General features: G+C 45.9%; 2 protein-coding genes across 4 annotated transcripts; one reads left to right on the top strand and one right to left on the bottom strand.

Annotated features, from left to right (window-relative positions):
* Positions 1 to 427: 427 nt before the first annotated feature.
* On the top strand, positions 428 to 7,299 carry LOC117006344 (ETS translocation variant 4-like). 3 transcript variants are annotated; one of them, XM_033078730.1, is made up of 7 exons: positions 428 to 621; positions 985 to 1,226; positions 3,032 to 3,106; positions 3,203 to 3,271; positions 3,642 to 3,811; positions 4,777 to 4,878; positions 5,463 to 7,299. In XM_033078730.1, exons 1-7 carry the CDS (start codon positions 443 to 445, stop codon positions 5,682 to 5,684), a joined length of 1,059 nt encoding a protein of 352 aa, XP_032934621.1. In that variant the 5' UTR covers positions 428 to 442; the 3' UTR covers positions 5,685 to 7,299. The 3 variants fall into 3 exon arrangements, with proteins under 3 accessions (XP_032934621.1, XP_032934620.1, XP_032934619.1); XM_033078729.1 differs by having other exon boundaries at positions 3,639 to 3,811; XM_033078728.1 differs by having other exon boundaries at positions 3,203 to 3,301; positions 3,639 to 3,811.
* Positions 7,300 to 10,366: 3,067 nt separating this feature from the next.
* On the bottom strand, positions 10,367 to 25,555 carry LOC117006329 (ATP-dependent RNA helicase DHX8). The gene is made up of 23 exons (XM_033078706.2): positions 25,392 to 25,555; positions 25,012 to 25,097; positions 24,364 to 24,436; positions 23,945 to 24,030; positions 23,252 to 23,361; positions 22,846 to 23,157; positions 22,439 to 22,583; positions 21,757 to 21,960; positions 20,503 to 20,590; positions 20,094 to 20,191; positions 19,441 to 19,588; positions 18,987 to 19,168; positions 18,378 to 18,572; positions 17,994 to 18,179; positions 17,302 to 17,512; positions 16,790 to 16,971; positions 15,962 to 16,102; positions 15,541 to 15,696; positions 14,567 to 14,704; positions 14,121 to 14,249; positions 13,100 to 13,296; positions 12,818 to 12,997; positions 10,367 to 11,757 (listed from the first exon to the last, which is right to left on the bottom strand). Exons 1-23 carry the CDS (start codon positions 25,501 to 25,503, stop codon positions 11,538 to 11,540), a joined length of 3,579 nt encoding a protein of 1,192 aa, XP_032934597.1. The 5' UTR covers positions 25,504 to 25,555; the 3' UTR covers positions 10,367 to 11,537.
* Between the last annotated feature and the right edge of the window lie 1,843 nt (positions 25,556 to 27,398).

The following is a 27,398-nucleotide window of genomic DNA, read 5'->3' as shown; positions in this document are numbered from 1 at the left end:
AACCAGTGCTCTGCATTATCTGGGGACAGGAGCTGGACTATGCTGAAATCCAGTGTTTTGCATTATCTGGGGACAGGAGCTGTGCTGAAATCCAGTGCTCTGCATTATCTGGTGATGGAGTGTGTGACAGCAACCCTGTCTGCTGGGTACAGCTCAGCACTGGGCAGCTCAGGCCTGTCAGCATCAGCTTGGGGTTTGTCTCCTTTTTTATTCTCCCTTTTCATTTCCCCTGTCCCTCAGCCATCCTCACACTGATAATCTTGACATCTACCACCTGCCTCTCCCCACTGCTTTTCAAATTCTGTCCACTGTTGTTGCTCAGTGAACAATGGAGCAGCAGGGAATTTATGCTGGAGTTTCCTGGCCTAGGTGGGACAGAGGGACAGCACATTTGATGTTCCAGCTGCTGCCCCAAGTCCTGCTTGGAGAACTGAAGTGTGCAATGTCTGTGCAATATCTGTTTGGCTCTTGCAGTGCCTATGACCAGCCCAGACAGTCTCCCAGCCCAGGAGTCCTGCTCCAGCCAGCACTCCAGCAGTTCCCTAGGCAGGACAGCAGCTTCCTGAGCCCTGCAGGGCCCCCCTGCTCCACATCCAGCCGTGGATACCTCGGTGACAGCAGGTGAGGCACTGCCAGGAGGAGGCAGCCCCTGGCAGGGATTGCCCTCCTTGGTGGCTAAGGGAGGAAGGGCTGCAGATCCAGATGGGAGTGCTCTGTTCACAGCACAGGATCCTCCTGTGGGACCCCCCTCTGCTGCCTGGGGTTTGAATCCATAACCTTAACCCTGCCAGAGCCTGTGGGTGGTGGGGACTGTGTGGATGCTTCCCTTGGGAACATCTCTGGGGTTCCTTCCTTGTCCCAGCCATGAGTGAGCTCCTCCAGCTCCAGGAAAGGGCTGAGGAAGTTTCTGTCCCTCAAGCAGCCCTGAGCCAGGGCTGAACCCAGAGGGTTCCAAGCAGCTGTCTCACATCTCTCCCTCCTTAGCTCTGTGTATCAGCCACCTGTGGAGATGTGCCACTCCTTCCCACCCTCCCAGGCCATGGCCCAGGAAGATCCCATTGCCTACCAGTGCCAGCTGCCCAAGCCCTGCCTGCAGTTCCCTCCCCAGGGCTTCAAGCAGGAGCACCAGGACCCACAGTACGAGCAAGCAGGGCAGGCAGGCAGCAGGCAGCAGTACCCAGCTGTGGTGGTGAAGCAGGAGCAGGTGGAGTTCCTGCACGACTCAGGTAGGCAGAACTGGCTCTTCCTGCATGATCCAGGCACCAGGGGGGTGAGCAGCTCCTTGGTGAGCTTGGTCCTTGAGCTTTGAAACAGCACTGAAGGAGCAGGTGCTGTCTGGGAAGGTTTCCTGGCTGTGTAGCAGGGAACTAAAACAGCTCTGCATCCCAGATAAGGCTGGGACACTCACCTTGCTCTGAGAAAAAGCTTTCAAGTCTTTACCAGAAAGTCTAGCAGGATAGGGGGTAGAAGTTGATGTTAAATCCATTCAAACTAGATTAAAGCATGGGTTTTTTCCCCCCAAAGGGAGTAAGTAGCCAATAAGGAGACTCAAAATTCATGCTTAGCCCACTGACACCATCAGAAATGAAGAAAAGGCTGTTTCCAGTTTCACAGAGATTTTTTTTGTCTTCAGGGCTATTTCTGAGCTGCAAGGCTGCAGAAAATGAGAGGTCAGCTGTGAAGAAATCATACTGAAAACAGGCTGTAAAAGGCAGCAGAAAGGAAGGAATCAAATATGCTGGAGCTTGTACAGAAAAGCTCTCTTGGATCCTTGCAGCAGAAGGCCTCTCTGAGCACTGGCAGAGGAAAGGGGCTCAGGGTGGGCTCAGCTCAGTGCCAGGGTGCTGCTTGGGATCCCTTGGATCAGCTTCCAGCTGCTGCTTCCCATGGAAACAAGGCTCGGAGAAGAGAGATTTCAAGGGATGATGAGAAAAAAAATCTATAATGCCAGAAACAGCTCTCCAGATGGCAGATCCACCAGGATCCTCTTATTTTTTCACAAGGGATAAATCTTATTTTTTCTGGCAGATCTGTCCAAAGACTCACTACCTTGAGATCATAATACCCTCATTCCAGAGGGAATGATACTTCTGGTTTCCTGGTATTTTAATGGATATCTTTAATTGTTTCCTTTAGCAGAAATAAACACAAAAATAAAAAGCTCCTGTGAGGGTATCACTGTGGTGATATTGGTATTACAATTTCACTGGGTCCTTCTGTTCAGAAAATGTGCAAACCCAGAAGATGGGAATGTGCTTTTAGTGAGAGTAGTTTATGATTGTAATAACACCCAGTCTGTCAGCTCAGAGTTCTCTTCCCTTAGCATCAGCAAAATACCTGCTGGAAGCAAACAAGGTGTGAGAGGGAAGTGCAAGTTAAACCTTTCCAAAGCTCCCAGTTCCAGCTCCTGTTTCAGCTGTGTTCAGTAAATTTGAGTCAGAAAACACAAGATACAGAAGACACAAACTGCAGTGCACAGACAGTGCTGTACACTACACACAGAACCAGGAAAAGACTTCCTGCTTGTTTTTAATAAAGGCTCTTTTTCTTTTATATTTTCTAAACTGTTTGTGAGAATGCCCCATCATGATGTGGAAAAGCCAGGGAGGCTGGAGACACCTGAAATGACATTTGGGAGATTGTCTGCAGAAACATTCAGATGCTACTGCTCTCCATTTACATCATCATAATTCCCCTGGGGAAATGTGATGCCTTCTTACCTGGGAGAACAGCAAAGTGTGCAATTATCTTCAACTAAGATGGGAGAGAGGCTCAGATTTAGCCTATTGCCCATGATTTTGTATAAAAGTGTTGTAGAGGTGATTGGCTGCATATCCTGGCTACATTGAGGATGGGTGATAGTACCACAAAAACTTATTAGTCTAATTCATGATTGGAAGGGTAATGCAAATAAAGTAGTAATCACCATTCTGACACTTTAGGAGGGCCTGGGTTAGACAGCTGCAGCCAGCTTGCAGAGCAAGATAATTCTGTGTTGTTCAAATAAATGAGTTTGTTAATTGTTCTGTAGATGTTCCTGACTGTCCTTCCATGTACATGAATGCTGAGAGTTACCCAAGCCATTCAAATCCAGAAGACACATTAGGTAAGAAATGCAGGGACTGTCTTCTTTTCCCTGCACAGAATCCCCTGTGCTCCTACCCTGGCTGGCTGTGACTGCTGCTGTTGCTTTCTCTTTCAGGCTGCAGCTATGACAAGCAGATGAGGTCCTTTACTGATGATGTCTGTGTTGTTCCAGAAAAATTTGAAGGTTGGAGAAAGAAAGGCTTGGAGTTTTGGTGTAAGATAGGGTTACTCCTCATCTTAGCCAGCCACTTGACTAGTGCCTGCATTACACTGTGTTCTTGCAGGTGTGTTTGTACCCAGCTTTTAGGAATCCCATTGTTTGAGCTTTCTTAGCAGCAACCAGGCCCTCTAGCATGAGTAGCTTAATTGTGACTTATATCAGAGCTGCTCTTGGAAGAGTGGCTTGAGAATTGGCCACTGTTTTGTGTGAACTGAAATACTCCAGGTAAACATTTGTGAAACTGTGACACGTGCTGGGTTTTTTTTTTCCCTTTTTCTCCCCTGTGGTTTTTGCACTGTTCTCTTAGAAATGTCTTGTTTGTTCTGCTCAGCAGGAGACATCAAGCAGGAAGGAGGAGGGTTCAGGGAAGGACCCCCCTACCAGAGACGGGGATCACTCCAGCTCTGGCAGTTCCTTGTGGCCCTGTTGGACAATCCCACCAATTCCCACTTCATTGCCTGGACTGGCAGAGGAATGGAGTTCAAGCTCATTGAGCCAGAGGAGGTGAAACCATTGAGGTTCTCTACAGGCTCAGGGGACTCACCCACTGTTCCTGGGGCTGCAAACTCTCAAGTGGCTTTTCCTCTGCCCTGCCAGTGGTACTCACCAGACCTTGCAGCAAGTCAAGGTTTTTAGAAGAGGTCAAATCACTTGAGTAACACAAGTATCAGGTTTAAGAAAGGCTTGTGTGTAAGTTTAGAACCTCAGCTATGCAGTGAGTCGAATTTTTCACTGCCTTAATTTCCCTGGATACTTCACTCTCAAGCTTGCAGTGACCTGTGCTGTCTTGTCTGCTGACATTGAGGTTTGCAGTTTTGACCTCTATTGATTGCAGAAGTTTTCCTAAGAATCTGGAAGCAGATATGTCCTAGTCTATCTTTATTTCAAACTTACTTTCACTGAAGTGTAATTTCAAACGCTGCCAAAACAAACAGTGATACTTGACAGTATCAGAGAGAAGTGTCCATAATATCTGTTCATACCTTGTTCCAATTAGAGCTGCATTTAGCACTGTTCTTGCTGCATGTCAAAATTTATGGGCACTTTCAGTTTGACATTTGCTTACAACAGACTTTTGAGTCTCATGGATAAAGCTGAAAATCGTGTAGGAGTAGGAAGGCACAGGTCTCTCCCAGAGTGTTCCCTCATGCTCCTGATAAACAAGGGGCCCTTGAAGATGAAGTGTAACACAGGATAAAGCAGCCCTGCAGCATCCTCCCAATTCCAGAGTACTGGAGAGTGAAGAGCAGGGGTGACAGCAAATGAGCTCTAATGGCCAGAATTTCTGTGTGATACAGAATGCTTGAGTTCTACTCATGTTTAAAAGCTGCTGAATTTTTGATGAGTTTATTATTGAAATATTTGCATGTGTCATGGTACCACCCAGGAAAAGAGAAGCAGCTGGATAAGATTCTTTTCCCTGGGGCTGTGTTCACAGACTTTGCCACAGTTTGGTGCTTTATTTGCAGGTGGCCAGGCTCTGGGGGATCCAGAAGAACCGTCCAGCCATGAACTATGACAAGCTGAGCCGATCTCTGCGCTACTATTATGAGAAAGGCATCATGCAGAAGGTCAGTTTGCAAAGCAGGACAAACTTCATGCTTTAAGTGATGCCTCTCTTGGTTGAGACAAGAAGTGCTACACAATGTCCTTGGGCTAGCCAGGCACCCAACTTCTCTTTGCTGTAGTGAAATGGAGAAGCTGTGAAGGAGCTGAATGTAGAGAAATAAAAGAAAGGGGGAATTGTGGTTTCTTTATTTTTCTGTATATATCTGCAGTGAGGAGAGTTGGAATTTATGCAGCTTCAAGGAGATATAATCAGTCCTTTCTCTGGTGAGAGAAAGGCTGCCTGGAGCTTGGTGCTGTGTGGTCTGTGGCACACCCAGGGCCCTGGAGAGATAACTGGGAGTGTGACTGTCTCAGTACAGACTGTTCAGGGACTGCTGCTGTTACCTGGACAGAGAGTGGCAGCTGGCAGCATCCCAGCTCCCAGAAGCTGTTCCAGGGGAGCTCAGAGCAGCAGAGAAACAAGAGGACAGCACAAGGAGAAATGTAGAACTCTGACCCATCTCAGGGCAGGCAGATGTTTTTGCAAGCCTTCCCTGGTGCTGCCCCTGGGCCTGCAGCACTCACCTGCCCTCTCTCATCCCTGCAGGTGGCTGGGGAGCGTTATGTGTACAAGTTTGTGTGTGAGCCTGAGGCTCTGTTCTCCATGGCCTTCCCCGAGCAGCAGCGGCCGGCGCTGAAGGCGGAGCTGGAGCGGCAGGTGAGCGAGGAGGACACGCTGCCTCTGGCTCACCTGGATGAGCATGGCTCCTACCTGCCAGACCTGGGGAGCTTCCCTCCACAGCTCTACAGCAAAGGCTACACCTACTAGCACTGCTGGGAGCACTGCTGGAAGGAGATGGCTGGTTAGTGTTCAATGGTATCAGCTTTTGTTCCGGCCAGCGCTGAATTCTGGATCCCTGCTTTGGTGTTCAGGTACACAATGGATCATCACCTCACAGCAGACAGGGCTCTTGTGTGCTTGTGATAGAACTCTGTGTCAGGGTGGGGCTTGTTCTCAGCTGTGCAGACATCTCAGCAGCAGAGCTCCAGCTTCAGCAGCAGATCAGGTCATTGCTGCCTCCAGCTGTACCAAACATCTGTCCCAACCCCCCTCAGTGCAGAGGGAGGGGATGCTGTCCCACCCCGGTTTTGGTTCATGTATGAGAATGCTACAGTGCTGCTGACTCCATTCCTCCAGCACACGTCCTGAACCTCTGTGTGACCTCTTTCAGCTCAGAGGAGCTCACTCTGCAAGGCCAGCTAAGCCTTCTCCCCAGGATGGCTGCAGGACAATGGTCACAGATTTGTGCCTTCCTTGAGGAACACTCCTTGTCTTGTACATGCATGCTCCTGCCTTATCACCTCCTTGCCCATGCCAGGAGTTCCTGGCATTCAGGCACTCTGAGCCTTGGCCAGGATTAGAGCAGTCCTGGAGTCCATGGCCCAGAGGCATTTAGGGGAACCACAGAAGAACTCAATTGTATTAGTTTGGGGCACAGGTAAAAGCCAATGCCTCCTTCAGGTCCAGGCACTGTGGGCAGCAGCAAGGCCTGAGACACAGCTCAGTGTCTGTTGTGGCTTTTATAAACTGAAAAACTTCTTCAACAAACATTCTCAGGATATTTGAAGAGCTGCCAGGCTCTTCAGTGTGCCCATCCTGGGCTTGGCTAGAGAATCCTCTGAACAAGAGAAGGACCTGGTGGAGGTGTGATTAAAAAATGCTATACAAAGTAACCTAAACTATACATAGATCTTTATATAGACTTTAACTCCACAGATATTTGCATGTTTGAGGGGAATTTGGATGTGTGGAAGAGGCAGCTCTCTCTGCAGTCCAATGCAATTTAACTAAACTGGCAGGTTTTCCACAACAGTAAATGTTTACAATGGGCACCACATCCTGATTAAGATGTGTTTAATTTTTTAATTAGCAGCTCCAGCACATTCACAGTTAGACAAGGAGCAGTACAGTGTAGCCATACAGAAAAAGTGTTTCCACTGCTTCAGATTGATGTTTCAGCTGCTGAATACAGAGCATTGCCAATCCTGTCAGCATGGTAACCTGTAGAGAAAATTCTTTATATTGACTGAAAGCCTGTTTTCTTCTGATGACTCAACCCTGCATGGCTCATGCCAACCCTCCCAGCCTCATCCCTGAGTGCAAGAGCCTGGAAAGGCAGCATTCCCTGCCTGAGGAGAGGCCAGAACTCAGAGCAGCCTGCTCTGCTGCTGCCTTTGCAGGCCCTGTGCAGAGACTTGATGTTCTGACAGTTCCTGACCCTCCTGCCTTGCCCTGCACCTCCCTGGCCAGCACAGCTCCTGTGCAGTCCCAGAAGTGAGGGTGCAGGGGAACCCTTCCTTTGGTATAAGCTGCCTTGAAGTATTTATGAGTGTAAAAATGCTATCATTAATAAATTGATCTGTCTTTGGCCAGTGCAACTTCACTGATGGCTCCTCCTTTACCTTCTGAGCTCGCTTTGCACCTCCCCTTGGCACCAGCTCACAGCTCTGACACCTCCAGCTGCAGGATTCCCAAGGACTTTACATTTTCCACCATCCTTTGGGCTATGCCTCTGCCCTTCCTTCCAGAGCAGGAATTCAGGGAGCGAGTTCACACATTTCAATGCAATTTTAACTGCACATTTCATTCAGGTTTCTCAAGTCAGGGCAATAGATCAATAGCCACAGAGATTCATCAAGGTAAAGTTCCCCTCATTAAGGGGGAGTGACGCCTGCAGCTCAGAGACTCATAATAACCAGATCAGAGAGCTGGGAATCAATAAATGCACTCAGCAGATATGGGAGTAATGGAGAAGAGCCCTGAAGTTCTCCTGCTGGTCCTGAAAATGGCCAGGAGCTTCCAGGAGGGAGAGAAACAGAAAACACTCCCACAGAAGCTTCCATAAATCAGAGACTAAGGAAGAACTATTCCTAAGCATCACACCTACCTACCTTTTAAATTCCCTGGGCTGCCTGTGCCAATGCCTGACAACTCTTTCAATGAAGAATTTTTCCTAATATCCAGTCAAAACCTCCTCTGGCACAACTTGAGGCTGTTTCCTTTTTGCCTATCACCAGGTTGCCTGGGAGAAGAGACCAACACCCACCTGGCTCTAACCTGTCAGGGAGCTGTAGACAGTGAGAAGGTCCCTCCTGAGCCCCCAACTGCTCCTCATCAGACTTGTGCTCCTTCTGAGAGATCAAAATAATTAATGGCTCAAACTCCTTACAATCACTCCAGGGCTTTGCCCATTGTAGCAAACTGCAGAGAAGTTACTGCACCAAAACCCACCCCACTTCCCAGACTCCTGACAGGAACTTGGGTAAGATAAAGATGGCACTACAGTTCCATTATCTCAGGTCTAAGGAGAAGTTAACGAGGCTGGGGGAGAAGAAAGGAAAGCCCAACCCAGCAGCTGTGCAGAAAATTAACTCAGGTTCTGCAGGGTGCACAGCCCAGACTCATTTGCTGTGGCCAGGACTGCACATTCTTGCCCCCAGGCAAAGGAGGAGGAGAGTTTTGAGTGTGATTTCCAAATGTTTGGTACAGAGGGGTGAACGCCCATCCCCTGGCTACAAGCCAGGTAAGAAGCAGACCCTGCAGAGAGTTCTCCCTGCCACAAACTGACTCTGTGTAAAACACACTGCCTGACCCCAGGTCACATTCACCAGGGACATTGGAAAGGATCAAAACTCATCCAAGACCCTCCAAGTGCCCCGGGCTAATTTCTGAAGACTCAGAATCAACAAGTGTAGGAACAGAACCAATCTGCTGTAACACAGTGCAGGGCTGCCCCCCACAGGAATGTGCCTGGGCATTCCCACCTGTACCTGCATGTTTACTGATCCACTGAACCCCAATGTCTTGGGTTACAATACAGGGTGTGATAAAAGGTGTCTGTTCTATCACCGTCTGTTGAGGGTGGGGGCAGTGATCCTTGTCTCCATGGGAGATGTTCTGTTAATGGGCCATCCATTGAAACCAGGCAGGGCAGTGTTCTTTATCTTTTCACAACCCATCCTTCCTCCAGCCAGTCATTTTCTGCTCATGGCCATTGAGTCCCACTGTGGGACTGATAAAATTACTGCATCTCATTGGGAGTTGCTCCAGCCAGGGGGAAGAGCCCAACATTTCTTACCAAGATAAAAACAGAGGGTTTGGGACACTAAGGGAGCCCCTTTCTCCACTGGACTCCAGAGGAAAACCGGATTTCTCCACATCACCACTGGAGCTTGGGAGGGAAACTGCACCTTGTACAGGAGCACTGCTCCAGCTGAGCCACATCTGTCACTGCAGGAGGATGCAGCCACCATGGGATGGGACTGCTGCCAACACCCTGCCTGACTGATGGGTGTCAGGTTGTACTCTGACTGTGTCAGGGTTTGGGGTTTGTTCTTTGTAGTGCTGTATTTCTATTTTAATTTCCCTAGTAAAGAACTGTTATTCCTAATTCCCATATTTTTGCCTCAGAGCCCCTTGATTTCAAAATGATAATAATTTGGAGGGAGGGTGTTTACATTCTCCATTTCAAAGAGAGGCTCCTGCCTTTCTTAGCAGACACCTGTCCTTCAAACCAGGACACCCATGTTTTGTGGAACTCCCACCACCAAGACCAGAAGAGAACCAATGGGACACCACTGCATCCACAGGGTGAATGGTTTGTTTCCCTGCAAAAGAATTCTACAGCTTAGGACAGCTTCTTGCACCTGTTTCAACAATCCCAACAGTCTCCATAGGAGAATGAAAAAAATATTTCACAAACAACTCTTTCTTACATGTAGACACCTTCTCTGGACTGACCAATTATTACAGAGTGATAGCTTGTTACTGACAATCAGGGGACAGTGTGTAAAACTCCATATAAAGGGGATCACAAAATAAACCTGTAGCCTCTTTCACTCCTTAGAAATGTGTGTCTCATCTCTCTGAAAGAGCAACACCTATTTATTTCTCTCTCATATTTGCAGTTAAATAAAATCTGTACTATTGGTTTCAGCATGTGTCTTGTTTGCATCTTAATTTGGGTAGAAGCATCCCTCTAACAACTGGATTCCCTCCCCAGCTCCTCTGGACACCTTCAGCACCTCAACAGGCTTTTTGTGGTGAAGGGGCTGAACTGGATGCAGGATTTGAGACGTGGCCTCACCAGTGCCCAGCACAGAGCCCCAGGATTTGTGGTGGAGCTGCAAACTCCTGAAGGTTTTGCTGTGCCTGCCCTCTTCAGAAAGAGCAGCAGCACAAACACATCAGTGTGCATCCCAGGCTCTGCTCAGGATGTTAACAACCATTCTCCTGGCCCCTAGGGAACTATGGAAGATACCAGGTGAGAAAGCAAAGCAGGAGAGGAAGGTGACTCAGAGGAGTGTAGAAGCTGAAAGAGTTTGTGGCACCTGAGTTCTTGCTGAGTTTTGCTTTTATGGTACCTGATTCAATCTCCTTAAATTAGCTTTAAGCATGTTTTGGAGGCACTTCCATTGCAGTCCTTTTTGCTTTGACTCTCTGAGTCCATATTTACAAACTTTGTAATTCCCTTTAATTTTATGATGATATAACACAAGGGAAAGCTCAGGACATTTAACAACATCCCTGCTCACCTCTGTACAGACAGGTATTTCCAATATAGTGACTTTTCAGTGTGAAACATTTTTCCAATTCACTGTGTAAAACAACCAGTCAACCTAATTTTCTTCATTCCAACAGGAATTTTAGCAAATGTCCCAGCTTTGGAAAAAAATAAGGTTTCTGCAGCTATGGAGTTAAATAAATTTCATCTGTTAGCAACAAAAAAAGTATTTTACAGATAGTTTGGGCATGGCATAACACACACTGGGCAGTCAACTTCTTTTTAAAACACAAAACTTTACACAATTTTTACATTTTACCTGTAAGAGCTCATTCTATTACAAAAACCCAACAACTGTGACGTCACCAACCATTCTAAGTAAAAATAAAGCACATGGCACATTGTATAAAAGGTCCAAACACTTGTAACCACTTACATTTCCAGGTGGAACAGTGCTGCAGAGGGGATGTGATAATTCCTGGTTGATAAACCCTTCAGCACCCAGGAGATGGGGATGAAGGGTAAGGCTTGCAGTCTGACCTGTGACATTTTCCAAATATATTCTAGCTGGGTTTCAAGAATTTTTCCTGCTTTATCCCAAAGCCAGAGATACCAAATATCTCACCAGAGATGGCTTAAATAAAAGACAAATAGTTACACTGAATGGGAAAATGCATAAACTTGGTAAAATAGAGAACAGGCTGCTCCCAAAAAGCAGTCACTGTCCAAGAATGTTAAGTAGAAATAAATTTCTTTTAGCAAAGTATTCTAGCTTCTGTCTGGTCACTCAGAACCCTGTCAGGTTGGTGAACAATCAGTTTTAAATCACCATTTTTTTGGTGTTGTTCAGCTTAGTACCCAGACTTCTGAGTCTTAGATTTTGTCTCTTAAAAAGGGAATCACTAAAGTGCTCCAAGACCCATTTCTGAGAGGCTGCAGTGGCTCTGTGCAGCTGCAGCACATCTGGAGTGCCCCCTGAGCTCCTGTTCTGCCAAGACTGACTAGCTGTGCATTGCACAGGTGAGCTTCATGGGAATGCCTGTCCCCCAGGACAGTGGCAGCAGTGCAGAAGTCCCAGTCCCACAAACATGAAAGCAGAGTCCAGGAGGGAGCCGAGCTCACCGGCGCCGGAACGCTCGCGAGATCCTCCAGGCATTGGGCTCCTCGTAGCGGTTGTACAGGGGCTCCAGCCTCTGCTGCTTCTTCTGCTTGCTCAGCTTGGTGGGATCAGAGACCTTGAAGAAAGCTGGGGCAAACTCCACCAGCCAGCGAGGATCGATGGTTGTCACCTCCCGCATGTACTCCTTGGTGGTCAGCACCAGCTCGTGATACACCACCCTGGGAAAAGGGACAGCAACTCTGCAGATCAGGTTTTTCAAACAAGAAGCAACAAGACCAGGGCTGGAGTAGCTAAGCTTGCTCCTTTTAAGCTCCAGTGCAGACTCCAGAAGAACCATCCCAACATTCCCCCTCCTACTCCACAGCTGTTGGAACCCTGAAGCCTGGGAGTTCTGAGCTTTCTGTGCTTGCTGACACTGACCCCCAGAACACTGCTTTTCACTCGAGGCCTTGGAGAAGTTCCAGATTTGAGTGATGGAGTTAGAATCACTGGTGTGTAGTTTGAATAGAAGTGTGTAGTATCACATGGTGAAGGGTTTGGAATTTAGGGTTTTAAAATATAGTAACAGGTATGGGACAAGATGGAGGTTCTGGGGCCATGGCTCTTCTTTCTTCTTAGTTTTTGGTAGCAGTTTTCGGTTAGATAAAAAATCCCACAGTGTGGGTCACAGGTGTTTGGTCATTAGGTCAAAAATATAAATAATATAAATGTTAGTTTTTAATTGGATAGTTAGACTTTCAAAAACCCTGTGACTAGCTAGATCTGTGGACATTTTCTTGCTTTTAGCTTGTTAGCTAGAAGTGCTGAAGAACTCACTGTAATATAAGTAAGAATTAATAAACAACTAAGTCTAAACATGGAAATCCTGTCTCTCATGCTTTCAATCCTGACTATAGTCAGAGGCAAAAGAAAAAAAAAAGGTAAGCCACTAATATGTAGAGCCATTAATACACAGCTACTCTTCAGAATTCCTTCACCTCATTTTAAACAATGCTCTCTCCCTCTCCCACACTCAAGTGTTTTAAACTCAATTCCACAAAAAAGAAACACACAACTACAACTTCAGGCCTGGCCTTGGCTCCAGAAGTCAGTCTCATCTCTGCACAGGCACTAAGTCTAGCAGCAGAAAGAGACAATAGTAGATTTGAAACTTTTCTCAATCTGCTCATTGCTAAGGAATCAGTAGCCTCTGCTCAGATCTGTACTCCATAAACATCACAACTTTGTTTTATAAAGTCTGAAGAGAAACAGGAAATTCCATGCTATTGCCTTCCTTACCATTCAGGTTGCCTGTTGAAGAGAGCACTGGATGGGTGGATATAGACAACCTGCTGGTCAATGAGTGTCCTGTACCCTTCCTGGGGATCCTTCTTTGCTGCATTTCTGAAGAAGCCACTGCAAATGGCCTTCTGGACACGGACTGTTGCCTTGCCACAGGACACCACATCCAGCTTATGCCTGCCAGGCAAGAGAGAGAAAAGATTAGATCTCTCCAGATTCACTGTTCTTTGTAGCTGCATCCAAGACAGTGTCAGTACTTGTCCTCCTTGATGTGCTCACCTGTCCATGATCCCCAACATCTGCTTGCGAATGTCCTGTGCCCGCCGTAAGGATCGGGCCTGGATAAAATTTTCATAGCACCAGGGATTTGAAAACTTATTATTCTTCCAGGAATTGTACACAGCCAGCAGGGTGAGGTGGTCACCTTCTGTTTGATGGAACTTGGCTTTCTTTTGATCAGCAAGTGCTTGTTTATCCTAACACATAAAAAACATAAATCAATCAGGTATCTACATCATAGAGAAAATTCCTGGACAATACAAATGACAGAGGTTCCTTGTCATTCACATCATGGCAAGTTTTAAACCTGTCATGGAACAGATGATACAAGACTAAGACAACACAAGGTTTTTTTTCCTATTTTTGAAAGAACACATGTGAGTAAATGGCTCATTTATCCTGCAGGAAGCACATGCACACACTGCACTAACTGGTGTTCTTACTGCTCTAGAATTTTATTCAGTTATTCAAGAAATGTGTTGAAGCAGTAGGTTTGAGCTTGGTGGTCCACACACCTCTCCCCACTTCTGCCATCTGCATATAAAACATTAATCTAATACTGCAGTTACATAGATCAAAAGTGAAGTAAACAGACTACCCTGAAGAAAAAGTAATGGATCTAAGACAAACCTGATCCCACCACAGCAGAGCCTGCTGCTTACTGCCTTAAAAGAAAGCAGCACAGGCTAGAGGGGCCAAACAGAAATATTTTCTGTGTATCTGAAAATGCAAAGGCAATCTGAACTCCAGAGCTGGGACTGACTTGGTTTAGGTCGTACGTATTTGTTGGGAAATGCAAGAGAAATTTTAAGACTTTTCAATTCTACCTTCCCATAGAAACTACCACCAGCACAGCTACAGGCCCTTAAATGAAAAGGAACATCAGAGAGGTAATGCACAAGCAAATGTTCTGATCAAACTACATGTTTCTTTTGGGAAATATGTTCACTCTTACCCTTGAGGCACTCACACCAAGCCCACCCAGACTGTACCACTGCTGCCTCTTTGCTCAGCTCCTCACCTTTGGCCTGTAGAACACATTCTGCACAGACAGCATGGACACAATGGTCAGCATCTCCTCACTGCACCCCAGGTGCACAGACATGATCAGCATCTTACACAGCATAGGCTCCAAGGGGAACTCTGCCATCTGCAAGAAACATGTTTCAAGGCACTCAGTGAAAAATCTTCAGTCTTCTCAGTACAAAAGAAAGCAAGGCCATTTCTTATACATTTACTTTGCAAAGAGGTGTGCTTGACCCAGAATAACTTTACTCAACATGAAGCAAATTATTTGTCTGTATTCACTATCACAAGAATATCCCAATTATTCACCAAAAAACCACAAGACAGTGACAGCAAAAGGAAACCAACAATGCTAAGCAAGGCCTGCCATGACTGCTCTCATGTCACCTCCTGAGCATTGACAGCCCAGGCAGAGGGAAAAGGAAATTTTATTTTGCTTACCCTGCGCCCAAGTCGAGTGAGCAGCCCCTCATCATCCAGAGCTCCCAGGGTGTAGAGCTGCTCCATGGCAGTTATGAGAGTTTCCATGGGGGGAGCATCCATAAAGTCAAAGGACAGCAAATCATTGATGCCCATAGCCTGGAGGGATTGGAGAAAAGCCAAGTTAAAACACTCAGAAGGAAGACAACAAACTCCAGCCAGAGATACAATGGCAAACACTGAGGCACTACAAAACTTTATGCAAACCAAACCTCATGTTCTCATCCTGTCTGCAGGTGCAGCCACAAACACACAGCAGCCTTCCTGCACATGAAATAATGAGCACTGGCTCATGGCATTCCTGCACTACTCAGCTTTGGTACTGCTCCACACATCCCTCAAGCAAGATGATCCAGTTTTGGAGAAACACAATCTAAATACTGCTTTTGGGACTTCTGTCTTGTAAAACAGTGTGGCCTGACAGCTCCACACGTTGAGTGTGTTCCCAGAAAGGGGAATGGTAGCAGCTTTCCCAGCTGTGACTGGGTTAATCCAGTTCACAGACTTCCAGAGGGATGGTACACACTTAGACATGCCCAAGTCTCCAGCTCTTAACCCACTCTAAAACAACGTGTCTCATCTGTTAACAATATACATAACACTATAAATATATAATATAACAATATAAATGTACCCTACATATGAAATGTTACTGCTCTTGAGATTTCTGTTTCTTCTAGCTCCTGCAACTAACTGTTCTGTGCAGCTGAAAGCCATAATTTAGCTGGATACCCAACAGAATAACCCTCAACAGAAAAACAAAGGAGCAAGCCCAGTGCCTGACAATTGCTTTTGTTGAAGTCTCCCTTTCAAAATACCTCTGATCACTAGAAGGATCTGAAATTACAGCACTGCTTCCTGAGGCTCAAAGGCAGAGACTCATTTCTTGGAATACTTAGCATGCTGGCTACTTACTAAGCTGGTGAAATACCTACCTTCAGGGAGAGCACTGTACTGGCCAGATTTGTTCTCTGGATTTCAGGCACATTGGTGGTCAGCATCTCATCTCTGTATGCACGTTCTGTGTATAACCTGTAGCACTTCCCTGGGCCTGTTCTCCCAGCCCTTCCTGCACGCTGCTTGGCTTGAGCCTAAAGATAACAGAGCAACTCAGTGAAAAGGTACAAACTGGAACAGGTAAAGACAAGCAAAATAAAATAGTTATTCACAATTTTACTTGTATTGAGAGAAAGGTTTTTAATACAAGTATGTATTCTGCAGGCACAGCCTCAAGGAGTCTCATGGAGCTATGAAAAATGGGGTTTTATCATTGCCTCATTTTGCTCACATGTGCTTGGATGCCACATTGGCAAGACACACAACAGTCATGGGGAGAGCCAAACACAGAATACCTACCTGGGAAATTGGTGTCACCACCAGCTGGTCAATTCCAGTCTTGGAGTTATAAACTTTCTGCTTCACAAAGCCAGGATCAACCACATAATATATTCCATCAATAGTCAAAGATGTCTCTGCAATGTTGGTGGCAATAACAACCTGCAAATCACAGTTTGAGTCAGCACCAGTTCTGTGTCAGGCTGCCCAGACAACCCCACCACTCAACTTCATGCATTGGTATAACAGGAGCAGTTTGTTACAAATGCAACAAGTGTCACTTAATGTTGAAAGGAGAAATGTGTTCTCAGGGAACAAAAGGAGATGTTGTCGACAAAGATGGACAGGTTTTAGAGTATCTACCTTTGTTTAAAGTTTGGGCAAAAAGGGAAAGAGTGTGATAAAATCCACTAAAAGCAAGAGAGAGCTTGTAAGCAGACTGCACTGACTTCAGGAAGATTTTTTACCTATCACTCAGACACAGCCTGTATTTAGAGAAAAGTCCTCCTGAGAATGTATCCCTAGATATTCCCTAGCTGCTGGGCACGAGATTTACCTCCATCCTACAGGAAATGCATTTAGATTTTAGATTTTTAGATTAACTGAAGTTAATACCCTTTAAAGACAACATTAAATAACACACCAAGAACACTCCACACAGAGGTTTGCTACACCAGATGTTTTTACATATGTGTGCAAAGGCTTTGATAACTTGATATGTATACAAAGAAAACATGGTCTAAGATGTAAATCATCTTTTCTCCAAAGCCTGCATCCTTTCAACCGTGTAATACACCCCACTATTAAAATGTATCAGCAGAAGATGAAAGGGCACATAGATGAAATTACCTTTCTGCTCCCTGGTGGGGCTGGGTCAAAGATCCTGGTCTGCATTTCACTGGGCAGAGCTGAATATACTGGTAGGATAATTAACTCTGGAACATCAGGTCCTAGAGATTTCATCCTCTCATAGAGGATTTCACAGGCAGTGTCAATCTCTTCCTGGCCAGTCAGAAAGACCAAAATGTCACCTATACAGGAAGTAAATTAAAACATCCATAGGATCAATTCTGTTTAGCACAATTCCTGAAATGAAAAATTATCATATTTTCATTCCTCATGTTTTCCATTAATGAGGATCTTCAACTTTTACTAGCCCTTGAGCAGCAACTCTTAGCCAAAGGCAACAGACTTCAGTCCTTCATTCAAATTTTTCAGCATTTTAGTCACTGTATTTGCAAACAAGAAAGAGTAATCCTGACAGCATTTTGTTCATGTTACTAACATGATCCATGACTTACAGAAATACCTTGTTTAGAGGTCTTTAAATCACCAATAACCCAAGACCATTCTCTACTCACCTGGTGGCTCTGTTAAATGGATCTGCATTACTGTAATCAGACTGGCATCCAAATAATCTGTCTCTGGCTCTTTTGTGTACAGAATTTCTACTGGGTATGTTCTGCCAGGAATTGTGAAGATTGGTGCTTCATAGAAATACTGAGAGAACTTCACAGCATCCAGTGTTGCTGACGTCACTATCAACTTCATGTCCTGCCGTTTCTGCACTGTCTGCAGGAGGACAAAGTTCTCAGGTCATTCACTGCCTTTGGAACTATAAAATATGGCACTTGACTCAAGTCAGACAAATACAAATAGTAACACAAGGTGTTTAACATCTGAGTAGAGAGGCAGCTCATCCCAGCACCCAGAATTTCAGAAAATTGACCACTGAGGTTTCATTTGAAGCCTCCCTTAGCAACACTATCACAAGAAAGCTTTTGGCAGAGAAGAATGAGCAAAGCAAGAATACTCCCCTGTTCATCCACCATTATGAACATCCAGGATGGCAAATTCTCATTGTTTATGCTGCATTTTGCTTTCTCTGCCTTCACACAGAGGTTCATTTCACCAAGAATCAGACCACAAACCCTTAAGAGCATTTACTCTTGAAGCACCTGACTTGTGCTAACAAGTATGAACCTGACTCTGTCTGTGCTCTCCCACCCACACAGAGGACACTGAAAGCAGTAAAAATCCAGTGCTACATCACCTTCTTCAGGAGCCCAAAGAGCACATCTGTGTGTATGGTCCTCTCATGGGCCTCATCCAGCATGATGATGGCATACTGGGTCAGATCTGGGTCTATCAGGCACTCTCTCAGTAACATCCCATCTGTCATGTATTTGATGACAGTCTCAGGGCTGGTGCAGTCCTCAAACCGAATGGTGTAGCCAACCTGGAAGGAAGAGTTGCACAGAAATGGAAGTTACACAATTATCAGCCTCATTAATTCCCAGTTTGATTATTCCACAAACTCACTTTAAAGCCTACAAGGGAATAGACACATGAACACACAAGAAAAACAGCTCCACTACTGATTTTTCCTACTTTTCTTCATGCTTATTTTGGCATATTCTTCAACATGGAAACTCACCTCTTGTCCCAAGCAGCAACCAAATTCCTCTGACACTCTCTTTGCAACAGACATTGCAGCCACTCTGCGAGGCTGAGTACATCCAATCTTTCCTCTTGAGGTGTATCCTGCCTCAGCCAGGTACTGGGTAATCTGGGTTGTTTTCCCAGATCCTGTCTCTCCAATAACAATCAGAATCTGGTTGTCATGTACAGCCTAGAAAAGGTCAGAAAACATACACTTGTCAACATTTTTAAAAAATCAAAACAAACCAAACAAAATCAGCATGAGCTATCTGGGACTAGAGTGAGCAGCTTTTGCTTCAATTGAAGTTTTTGCTTCAATTGATCCAGACCAAAAATCATGTCAGTATTCCTACTGATCAAGTCAGCAACCTGTTTAACTGCTCAGCTGACTTAGCCCTTGCTCACATGATCTTAGTATCAACTTTGATTTACATCAATAACTTCATTAAAGTACACAGATACATGTAATACTTCAAAATACATAATGTGAACTGAAGTTCTGCAATTAAAATTATCAGCTGGCTATTCACCAGTCAAAAAACTAAACCAAAGACTGTTTAAATTAATGCTTGCTCAAACCAGAATGCCTTTTCATGAGTCTTACTTTTATCAGCTGCTCCTTCAGTCTGAAGATTGGGAGACTCTCTCTCTGTTCAATGATGGAAAGCTGTGTCTTCTTGCCATAAGAAGCTTTGTTGCCACCAAATGCATGTTTCTTCCACTCTGGGATATCATTTGGCATCATCCCAATACCTCTCATGTTTGCAGCAATTTGTCTTCCATCCACTAGAAAAGAAACAATTTCATCATTACATCCAGGTTGAAACAGCACAGACCCTGATATCCTGCTCCAACTGCTCCATCATCCAGGCCTTTTATTCTGTGTGTTTAAATGGTTTTTAAGTTCTTACATGTATAGCCCCACTATTACAGGATACACCTGTACACTTCCCTTGACATTCCTATTTCCATTTCAGTGGAAAAGCATTTATTCTTTGACTCACTTTTAAAGTGTGGCAGACAAACAGAAGGCACAGTTTACCTGTGCTCAGACATACCATCAGGGAGAGGATCCACCCAGTGTGTGTTGAGGCCCATGGGGATGGAATCCATCTCTGCTTCCCTCTGGGCTTGTTTGAGCTCTCTCCTCTCTTTGGCTAAAGCACTTTGCATCATTGCAGCCTGGGACAAGGAACCATCTGGATTCTGGAGAGCAAGAAGAAAAGACTTCAAGCACCACCATTCCTTCACCTTCAATTATCTTTCTGTTGCCACTATCTTTTGGAAGCATCTTTTAAAAATGCTTTCAAAATGTTAAAAATTATCAGATTTCCAGGATATTTTCATCAGCCTCATGACCTTTAACATTCACAACTAATCTGGAGCACTCTAACTCTGCCCAGTCAGAAGGATTGTGGGCACAACCAATGAAAAGTATTTCTTTATTACCTTCTACTTTGAAAAGGTAAGAAAAAGCAGAACAGATAAATTTTGTTCTAACACACTTATGTAAAATGGCATTTCAGTTCCATTACTCCACTTCATGTCAGCAGTTAAGTTAGAACCCAGCTTTATTTGGAAGGAGCTTTAGTTCAGTGGTTATGTTTTTCAGGGCTCTCAGTAATGTGCAGTTTGGAAACTGCTTGTTAAATTCCCAAATATTTATTTCATTTAATCGAGTACATTTGTTTTAGCTCTGGAAATCTCTTACCTTTACTATTTTAATGGGACTCATATCCATGCTCTGTTTAGTGTGACCTCGAAGAAATGGTGGCTCTTCTTCAACCAGCTCAATCTCAAGATCCTCATCTAAAATTCACAAGTGACAGAAAAGTTAAACATCTTTCAGGTACACAAAAGTGCCTCTTCAAATAATGCTTCATGTGTATACTTGACTGTGAGGTATTTAAGAGTTTTAAAAGTGAAGACACTGCAAATAAAAATGCACAGACAGGGCACATCCAAATGCCACTAATAATAAAGCTAGAGGAACCCTACTTCCAAATGTACAAGATGACAGCAAAGTGTGAGATTATTTATAGTTACTTTTATCATCAATATATTTTTGAATCAAAATACATCCAGAAAGACAAGAAATTTACAATACTGGGAAATATTACCTTCTTCATCATCAACTTTAGGAAGAATCCCAGTCTCCTCATCAAAGTCAGGAAACTCTTCCTTGGAAAGCACATTAGCTGCAATCATCTGGGAACACAATGAATACCACATTAATATGTCCCCATGACCAAACACAACTCATGTCTATGACTCAGTTCTAACCCCATTCCTGTAAAACAGGAACAAAGGAATGGGCCTGTATCCTGGCACACCTCTCCCCAGCTCATCCAGCCTCTGACCAAACAGTCCAAACAGCACCAAAACAGTCCCAAATCAGAAGGCAGCAATTCAGAGTTAAGGAGTAAGTTACACAATCAATTACAGTAATTTCACAATTATAAGCCGCACCTTACAATACAGGGTGTGATAAAAGGTATCTATTCTATCACCATCTGTTGAGGGTGGGGACAGTGATCCTGATCTCAATGGCACATATTCTGCTAATGGGCCATCCATTGAAAACAGGCAGGGCATTGTTCTTTATCTTTTCACAGCCCACCCTTCCTCCAGGGAGGTATCTTCTGCTAATGGCTCATTGAGTCCCACTGCCTAACTGATAACTGCATCCCACTGGAAGTTGCTCCAGCCAGGGGAAAGAGCCCAACATTTCTTACCAAGATAAAAACAGAGGGTTTGGGACACTAAGGGAGCCCCTTTCTCCACTGGACTCCAGAGGAAAACCGGATTTCTCCACATCCCCACTGGACCTCTGGAAGGAAACTGCACCTTGTACAGGAGCACTGCTCCAACTGAGCCACATCTGTCACTGCAGGAGGATGCAGCCACCATGGAATGGGACTGCTGCCAACACCCTGCCTGACTGATGGGTGTCAGGTTGTACTCTGACTGTGTCAGGGTTTGGGGTTTGCTCTTTGTAGTGCTGTATTTCTATTTTAATTTCCCTAGTAAAGAACTGTTATTCCTAATTCCCATATTTTTGCCTGAAAGCCCTTTGATTTCAAAATTACAATAATTTGGAGGGAGGGGGTTTACATTCTCCATTTCAAAGAGAAGCTCCTGCCTTCCTCAGCAGACACCTGTCCTCCAAACTAAAACAGCAACTTTTTGTTCTTTGTCCATATATCAGCCACACCTGATTATAAGCTGCACTTTGGGTTCGGACCAAAATTTTAGTCAAAATGGCGCGGCTTATAATCGTGAAATTACTGTAATCTAGGAGTTGTATTCTAGTTCATGAAGCCCCCTGGCAACTTCACAGCCTGCCATGCTATTTCCCTGAATGCAGCACACACCTGTTTTATTTCCCACTTCTCTGGGTCTGAGATGCGGGTGAGGCGCTTCCGTTCCAGGCTGTCATCCTCCACCTCGGGGGCATTCACCAGGGACAAGTGACTGGGCCTGTCTGGGTTCCTCATGGAGCTTTCTTCATTGCTTTCTCCAACCAGGTTCCTTCTACGGTTTGGGTTCAAGTCTTCCCCAGTGTCTTGATCAACATCCTACATTAGATGGATTGATTAATCAATCAGCTCTACACTTCTCATCTATTAAATCTGGTGCTTTCTAATGTCAGTAACAGCCCATCCACAGAAAATGCTGTTGCAGACTTTTTGGTTTTTTCATTTGGTACTGCTGGGTAAGAACATCCTCAGGTGTGGAACACTCTGTCTTGTCAATAGTAGTGATTTAGTTTAAAATTTAAAGTTTCTCTCCTACTCAAAAAGGAAGACAAACAGCAACAGCTTGAGGTTTGCCTTGCCTTGCTTCTGATATCATGCTAAGTCAAGAAATTGTTAGGAACACTACATCAAAATTAAGAACTTAGAGAAAATGAGTTAAAAATAATAGGCGACCTAAATACAGAACAGTAACTCAGTTTTTAACTTCCAATGGAATCATTATATATTAGTGTCCATCAAAAAGAGTGAAAAATAGCAAAAAAGAGGTATCATTTAAACTAATTCAGCACCTCTGTACCTTCATGCTCAGACTGGTTTTGGATCCAGTAAAAGATAACACTTTGACTTTCACTCTTTGTCCTTTGCTCACAACATCAGCAACGTTGGCGACCCGTCCTTCCCTTCGCAGCTCTGAGATGTGCACCAAGCCTTCCCAGCGTTTCCTGGGGTGAAACAGAGAGGCATAATAGGGGCACATTATTACTCTGACAGCCCTTCAGATCACTCAGCATCTATATTAAAATATTTTGCTGTCAACAGATTGTGTATGTTCACAAACCGGTTTTTGTAATGAGAATTTTATAACTTTCCGCTGTCAAATTCATTTTTCTGACACAGCCCTTCAAAGTCCAGCCTCACCACACCTTTAAGGTACTAGCAGAAAAGAGAATTCAGCTGAAATAGTAGCAGAACATCAAAGGGTACCTCAGTCCTTCCAGCTGCACAAAGCACCCAAACTGCATTATGCTGGTGACTTTGCCGTTGTAGATGTCTCCGATGGAAGGCTCCTCAGCTGGAGGACGGTCGATGTGCTTGTCCCTCCATCTCTCATGGCTCTTTTCCAGGTACTTTTCCCTGTCCCTGCGGTCCTTGCTGGGACTCCAGCTCCTGCTCCTTGATCTGTATCTGGATTTTCCCCTGTTTCTATCCCAAGTCCTGGAACGAGACCTGGAGCGAGATCTGTGCCTTCGCTTCCTGTCCCTGCTACGGCTTCGGCTCCTCTTCCTTTTCTTTGTCCTGAAAAACAAACATTTCATCTTAGCAGTGGATTTCCACCTGAGGCAGGGACAGCAGCCAGGAGCTTTCCCCCAGACACACAGGGCACACCCACCGATGGTCGCTGCTCCTCTGCTTGCCCTGCCTGTCTGCACTGGGCATCAGAGCTTCGAGTTCCTTCAGGGCATCGGCTGCCACCTTCACATCATCTTCATCCAGCATGTTCTACAAGAACAGAAAACTGTTGCCACTTTCAGCAAAAGGGCTGATAAAAAGCCTGTCACAAAGAATTAATCTACAGAATTATCACCATATGTGTATCTATTTAGAAAGAATGCAAGATTTAAAAATATCAGACTCAATATGCGATTAAAAAAAAAGTAATGAAGCTCTCTCTCTATTTGGGCACAACATTGAGACAATTCTGCTTTTATACAATAGAAAGTTCCATCTCAATGCCCCAAATTATTACAGAAATACAAAATGCAAGTCCCTCATAGCATCTGAATACACAACACTTTTAATTAGTTTGTAACACATCATTATTTTGAACATTATCTGAGGAAGGCCAGGCTACAAATTTCATGTCACAAGAGCCTCACTTTCCACATATTCTGCAAAATAGTATCAAAAAGGCAATTGCTAACAGCAATTCTGTGCAGTAACAACAAACTTCTACCTCTTCCACATTTTATTTCTCAAAGTGCACTTTTATACATGCATTAGAGAAAAAAAGGTTGAAACTAACTTGGAAAAAAATTAAAACTTTTCACACAATCACAAGAGAAATATGAAATGTCCATCTTACCCTGATGTTGGGATTGTCTGGCCTGCAAAGGGCTGGATACAATTCCCTCAGCTTTTCTTTCTCTGTTTTGGGTTTGACAACCGCCTCTGATTTTGAGATTAAAAAAGGAAAGAAAAAAAAAAGCACAATGAAACACAAAACTCAGAACTGTTACAACAATTCACTCCTGATTTTTCTATAATTGAATATAAAGTTAAATTTTCATCTGAAGGCAAAGGTTGATACAGCTTTTAGAGATTCAATTCAAGGAATACTGTGTTATTACTCTCCTTCAAACAAAATTCTGATGGTTAGTGAATATGTGAAAGACTGAATGCTCTGAGCAGCACACTCAGAACAACAACAGCAGGATACAATAGGATTTTTTTAAACAAAACTGGAACAGTAACTGCAGCAGTGTCACCACACACTGCACTCACCTTTGCTGGTGGATGGCTTTGGCGGAGGCCGCATTGTCTGTATGAGACGCAGCAAGTTACTGATGAGGGAATCCTGAAAAAAACATTTAAATACTTCAGGAAATGACTGCAACACTTTCATTATTAGAATGCACTAGTGAGGGTTTGTTTGTAGGACAAAAAGCCCTCAATTCTGAAGATACAGGTTGATTTTTAAAAACTATCACTGGACTTTGTGTATGTCCTAAAAAGGCGTAAGTTGAACCCAAAAATAATTATGATAATTTCATCCAAGTGATGTTTCTGTTAATTATTTTAATCACCTATTTCATCCAACTACAATTATTCCTAAGGAATCAATAAACACAGCATATAAGCATCATAACAAGACTTAATGACAACATTTGCTTGCATGAAAAGTTGTTCCTTCCATGTTTTATATGCTCAACATCACAATAAGCAGTTTGAGTCCTCAGGAAGATGTTTTTCAAAGTTCTAAAAAATATGAGGGGAAGGCAGGGGAGACAGGAATATCAGGAGCTAATTAGTATGTCGTTTTCCAGTTGAAGAAAGCCAATAATAACTCCTTACAACTCCCTCTTTAAAACAGGAAGTTCTGTAAAATATAGCACAAAAATAACACATAAATAACGTCCAGGTGTCACTTACAGTGAACTCAGCACCATTCTTCAGAAGAATTGCTTTAAATGTGTCAAATGTGGTATTCTTCTCAGCAAGACTTATCACAAACTCGGCTGTGAGGAAAAAGAAGTAAATTAAAGTAAATTCTGCATAAAGTAAATTGAAACAATAAAAAGCAGTGTGAGGGCCGCACGGGACAGAAGCTGCTCTGGCGGTGCGGGCAGGGGGGATTCCCCTCAGCTCCCCCCCGGCAAACCACACCGAGGCGTTCCCTCAAAGTTTTTTGAAGAAAAAACAACGGGTGTTGACGTTTAAATTCGAAAAGCGCCTTGACAAAACGCAGCCGGCCCCATAGGAAGGGCTGCTACAGCCCGCGATGCCTACCGGCCGGGAGCAGCCCCGCTTACCCAGGTCCTTGTCGTTGATGCCCAGGTGATTGTCGAGCTCGGTGCAGACCTTGGAGACCAGAGACAGGTACTCGAGCTTGGCGAGCTCCTCGGCCGCCGCCACCTCCGCCATGGCCGCGTCCGGGACACGGCGGAAGCGGCGCCGTGACGAGAGCGGGGCCTGCTGGGACACGGGGGCGGGGCCGGGACGAGAGCGGGGCCTGCCGGGACACGGGGGCGGGGCCGGGACGAGAGCGGGGCGGGGCCTGACCGGACACGGGGGCGGGGCCAGAGCAGAGCGGGGCCTGCTGCGCGACGCCGCCGGGGTGGGCGGGGCCTGCTGCGCGACGCCGCCGGGGTGGGCGGGGCCTGCTGCGCGACGCCGCCGGGGTGGGCGGGGCCTGCTGCGCGACGCCGCCGGGGTGGGCGGGGCCTGCTGCGCGACGCCGCCGGGGTGGGCGGGGCCTGCTGCGCGACGCCGCCGGGGTGGGCGGGGCCTGCTGCGCGACGCCGCCGGGGTGGGCGGGGCCTGCTGCGCGACGCCGCCGGGGTGGGCGGGGCCTGCTGCGCGACGCCGCCGGGGTGGGCGGGGCCTGCTGCGCGACGCCGCCGGGGTGGGCGGGGCCTGCTGCGCGACGCCGCCGGGGTGGGCGGGGCCTGCTGCGCGACGCCGCCGGGGTGGGCGGGGCCTGCTGCGCGACGCCGCCGGGGTGGGCGGGGCCTGCTGCGCGACGCCGCCGGGGTGGGCGGGGCCTGCTGCGCGACGCCGCCGGGGTGGGCGGGGCCTGCTGCGCGACGCCGCCGGGGTGGGCGGGGCCTGCTGCGCGACGCCGCCGGGGTGGGCGGGGCCTGCTGCGCGACGCCGCCGGGGTGGGCGGGGCCTGCTGCGCGACGCCGCCGGGGTGGGCGGGGCCTGCCGGGACACGGGGGGGCGGGGGCGCCGGGGTGGGCGGGGCCTGGCGGTGTTCGCGGGCACCGAGCCGTGATCGATGCAGTCCTGGAGGAATCGGTTTGGCCGATTAAACGCTCCCCAAGCAAAGCGGAACGGCGCTTCCCTCTGCAGCAAAGGCGGCGAGCTGAGGTACCCCGAGCTGAGGGTCCCCCGAGCGTTGCGGGTACAGAGCCGTAGGCGCGGACCGTGCGGACGGAGCACTCCCAGCTCCGTTTCTGTCCCCGGCCATGCCCAGCCCTGTGCTCCCGGCAGGGCCGAGGGAAAGGCCAGAGTCCCCATCCCAACCCCTGTGCTCGCCCGAAATAAGATACAGAGGTCACATCTGCTCTATAGAATATATTATAAATTATATCATGCATCCATTAACAAAATATACAAAGCCAACAGAAATGTATCTATCGTAAGCCTGAGCATACAGCATCTAAACTCTAGTAAAAAGTAAAGAGAACAGCATCTCGCCCTTGCCGTTTCAATCCATAGTGAAGTGTTCCTCCCCAAAGGTTTTCGTTTTGTATTTTATAGAACACAGCAGCATTCCAGGTAGGAAGGTACACACAGCAAACATGGGTCCTGCTGGGCCTCACAGAGCCAAGCAAAAACCACACCATGGTTCAAAGTGCCATCAGCTTCTGCATTGCACCCCTGTCCTTTCCTCCTCCTTGTTCCAGAGTTGGCATTAGTCAAAAGATACTCAAAACAACACACCTGAGTTAAGGTGGGAAGTTACAGAAGGAGATTTAACTGGTCCACAGCACACAGTTGTACTAGTGTACAGAGAGATGGGAAACACTGCAAAATACTTCTACTGTATTTCAAAATAAACATTTAAGAGTATATCTTCCACAATCTATAAAAATAGGTTTAAAATGGAAGTGGTATGATACATTTGTTTTCTTGACCTATTTTAATGGTATTTTATCTTTATGGGTTCTAAGTCTTTTAAAAAATTACTGCTAACTGGTCAGCCACAATACTGACACTGCTTCAGCTATACTGTGACAAAACACTGGGTTGAAGCAGGAGTAATATAAAACATTTTAGAATCAATGGTCTCTTACTGCAGCAAGGAAAAACAT

Source organism: Catharus ustulatus, chromosome 23 (assembly GCF_009819885.2).
Source record: "Catharus ustulatus isolate bCatUst1 chromosome 23, bCatUst1.pri.v2, whole genome shotgun sequence".
NCBI lineage: Eukaryota > Metazoa > Chordata > Aves > Passeriformes > Turdidae > Catharus > Catharus ustulatus.
This window is presented reverse-complemented; position numbering and strand designations above follow the sequence as displayed.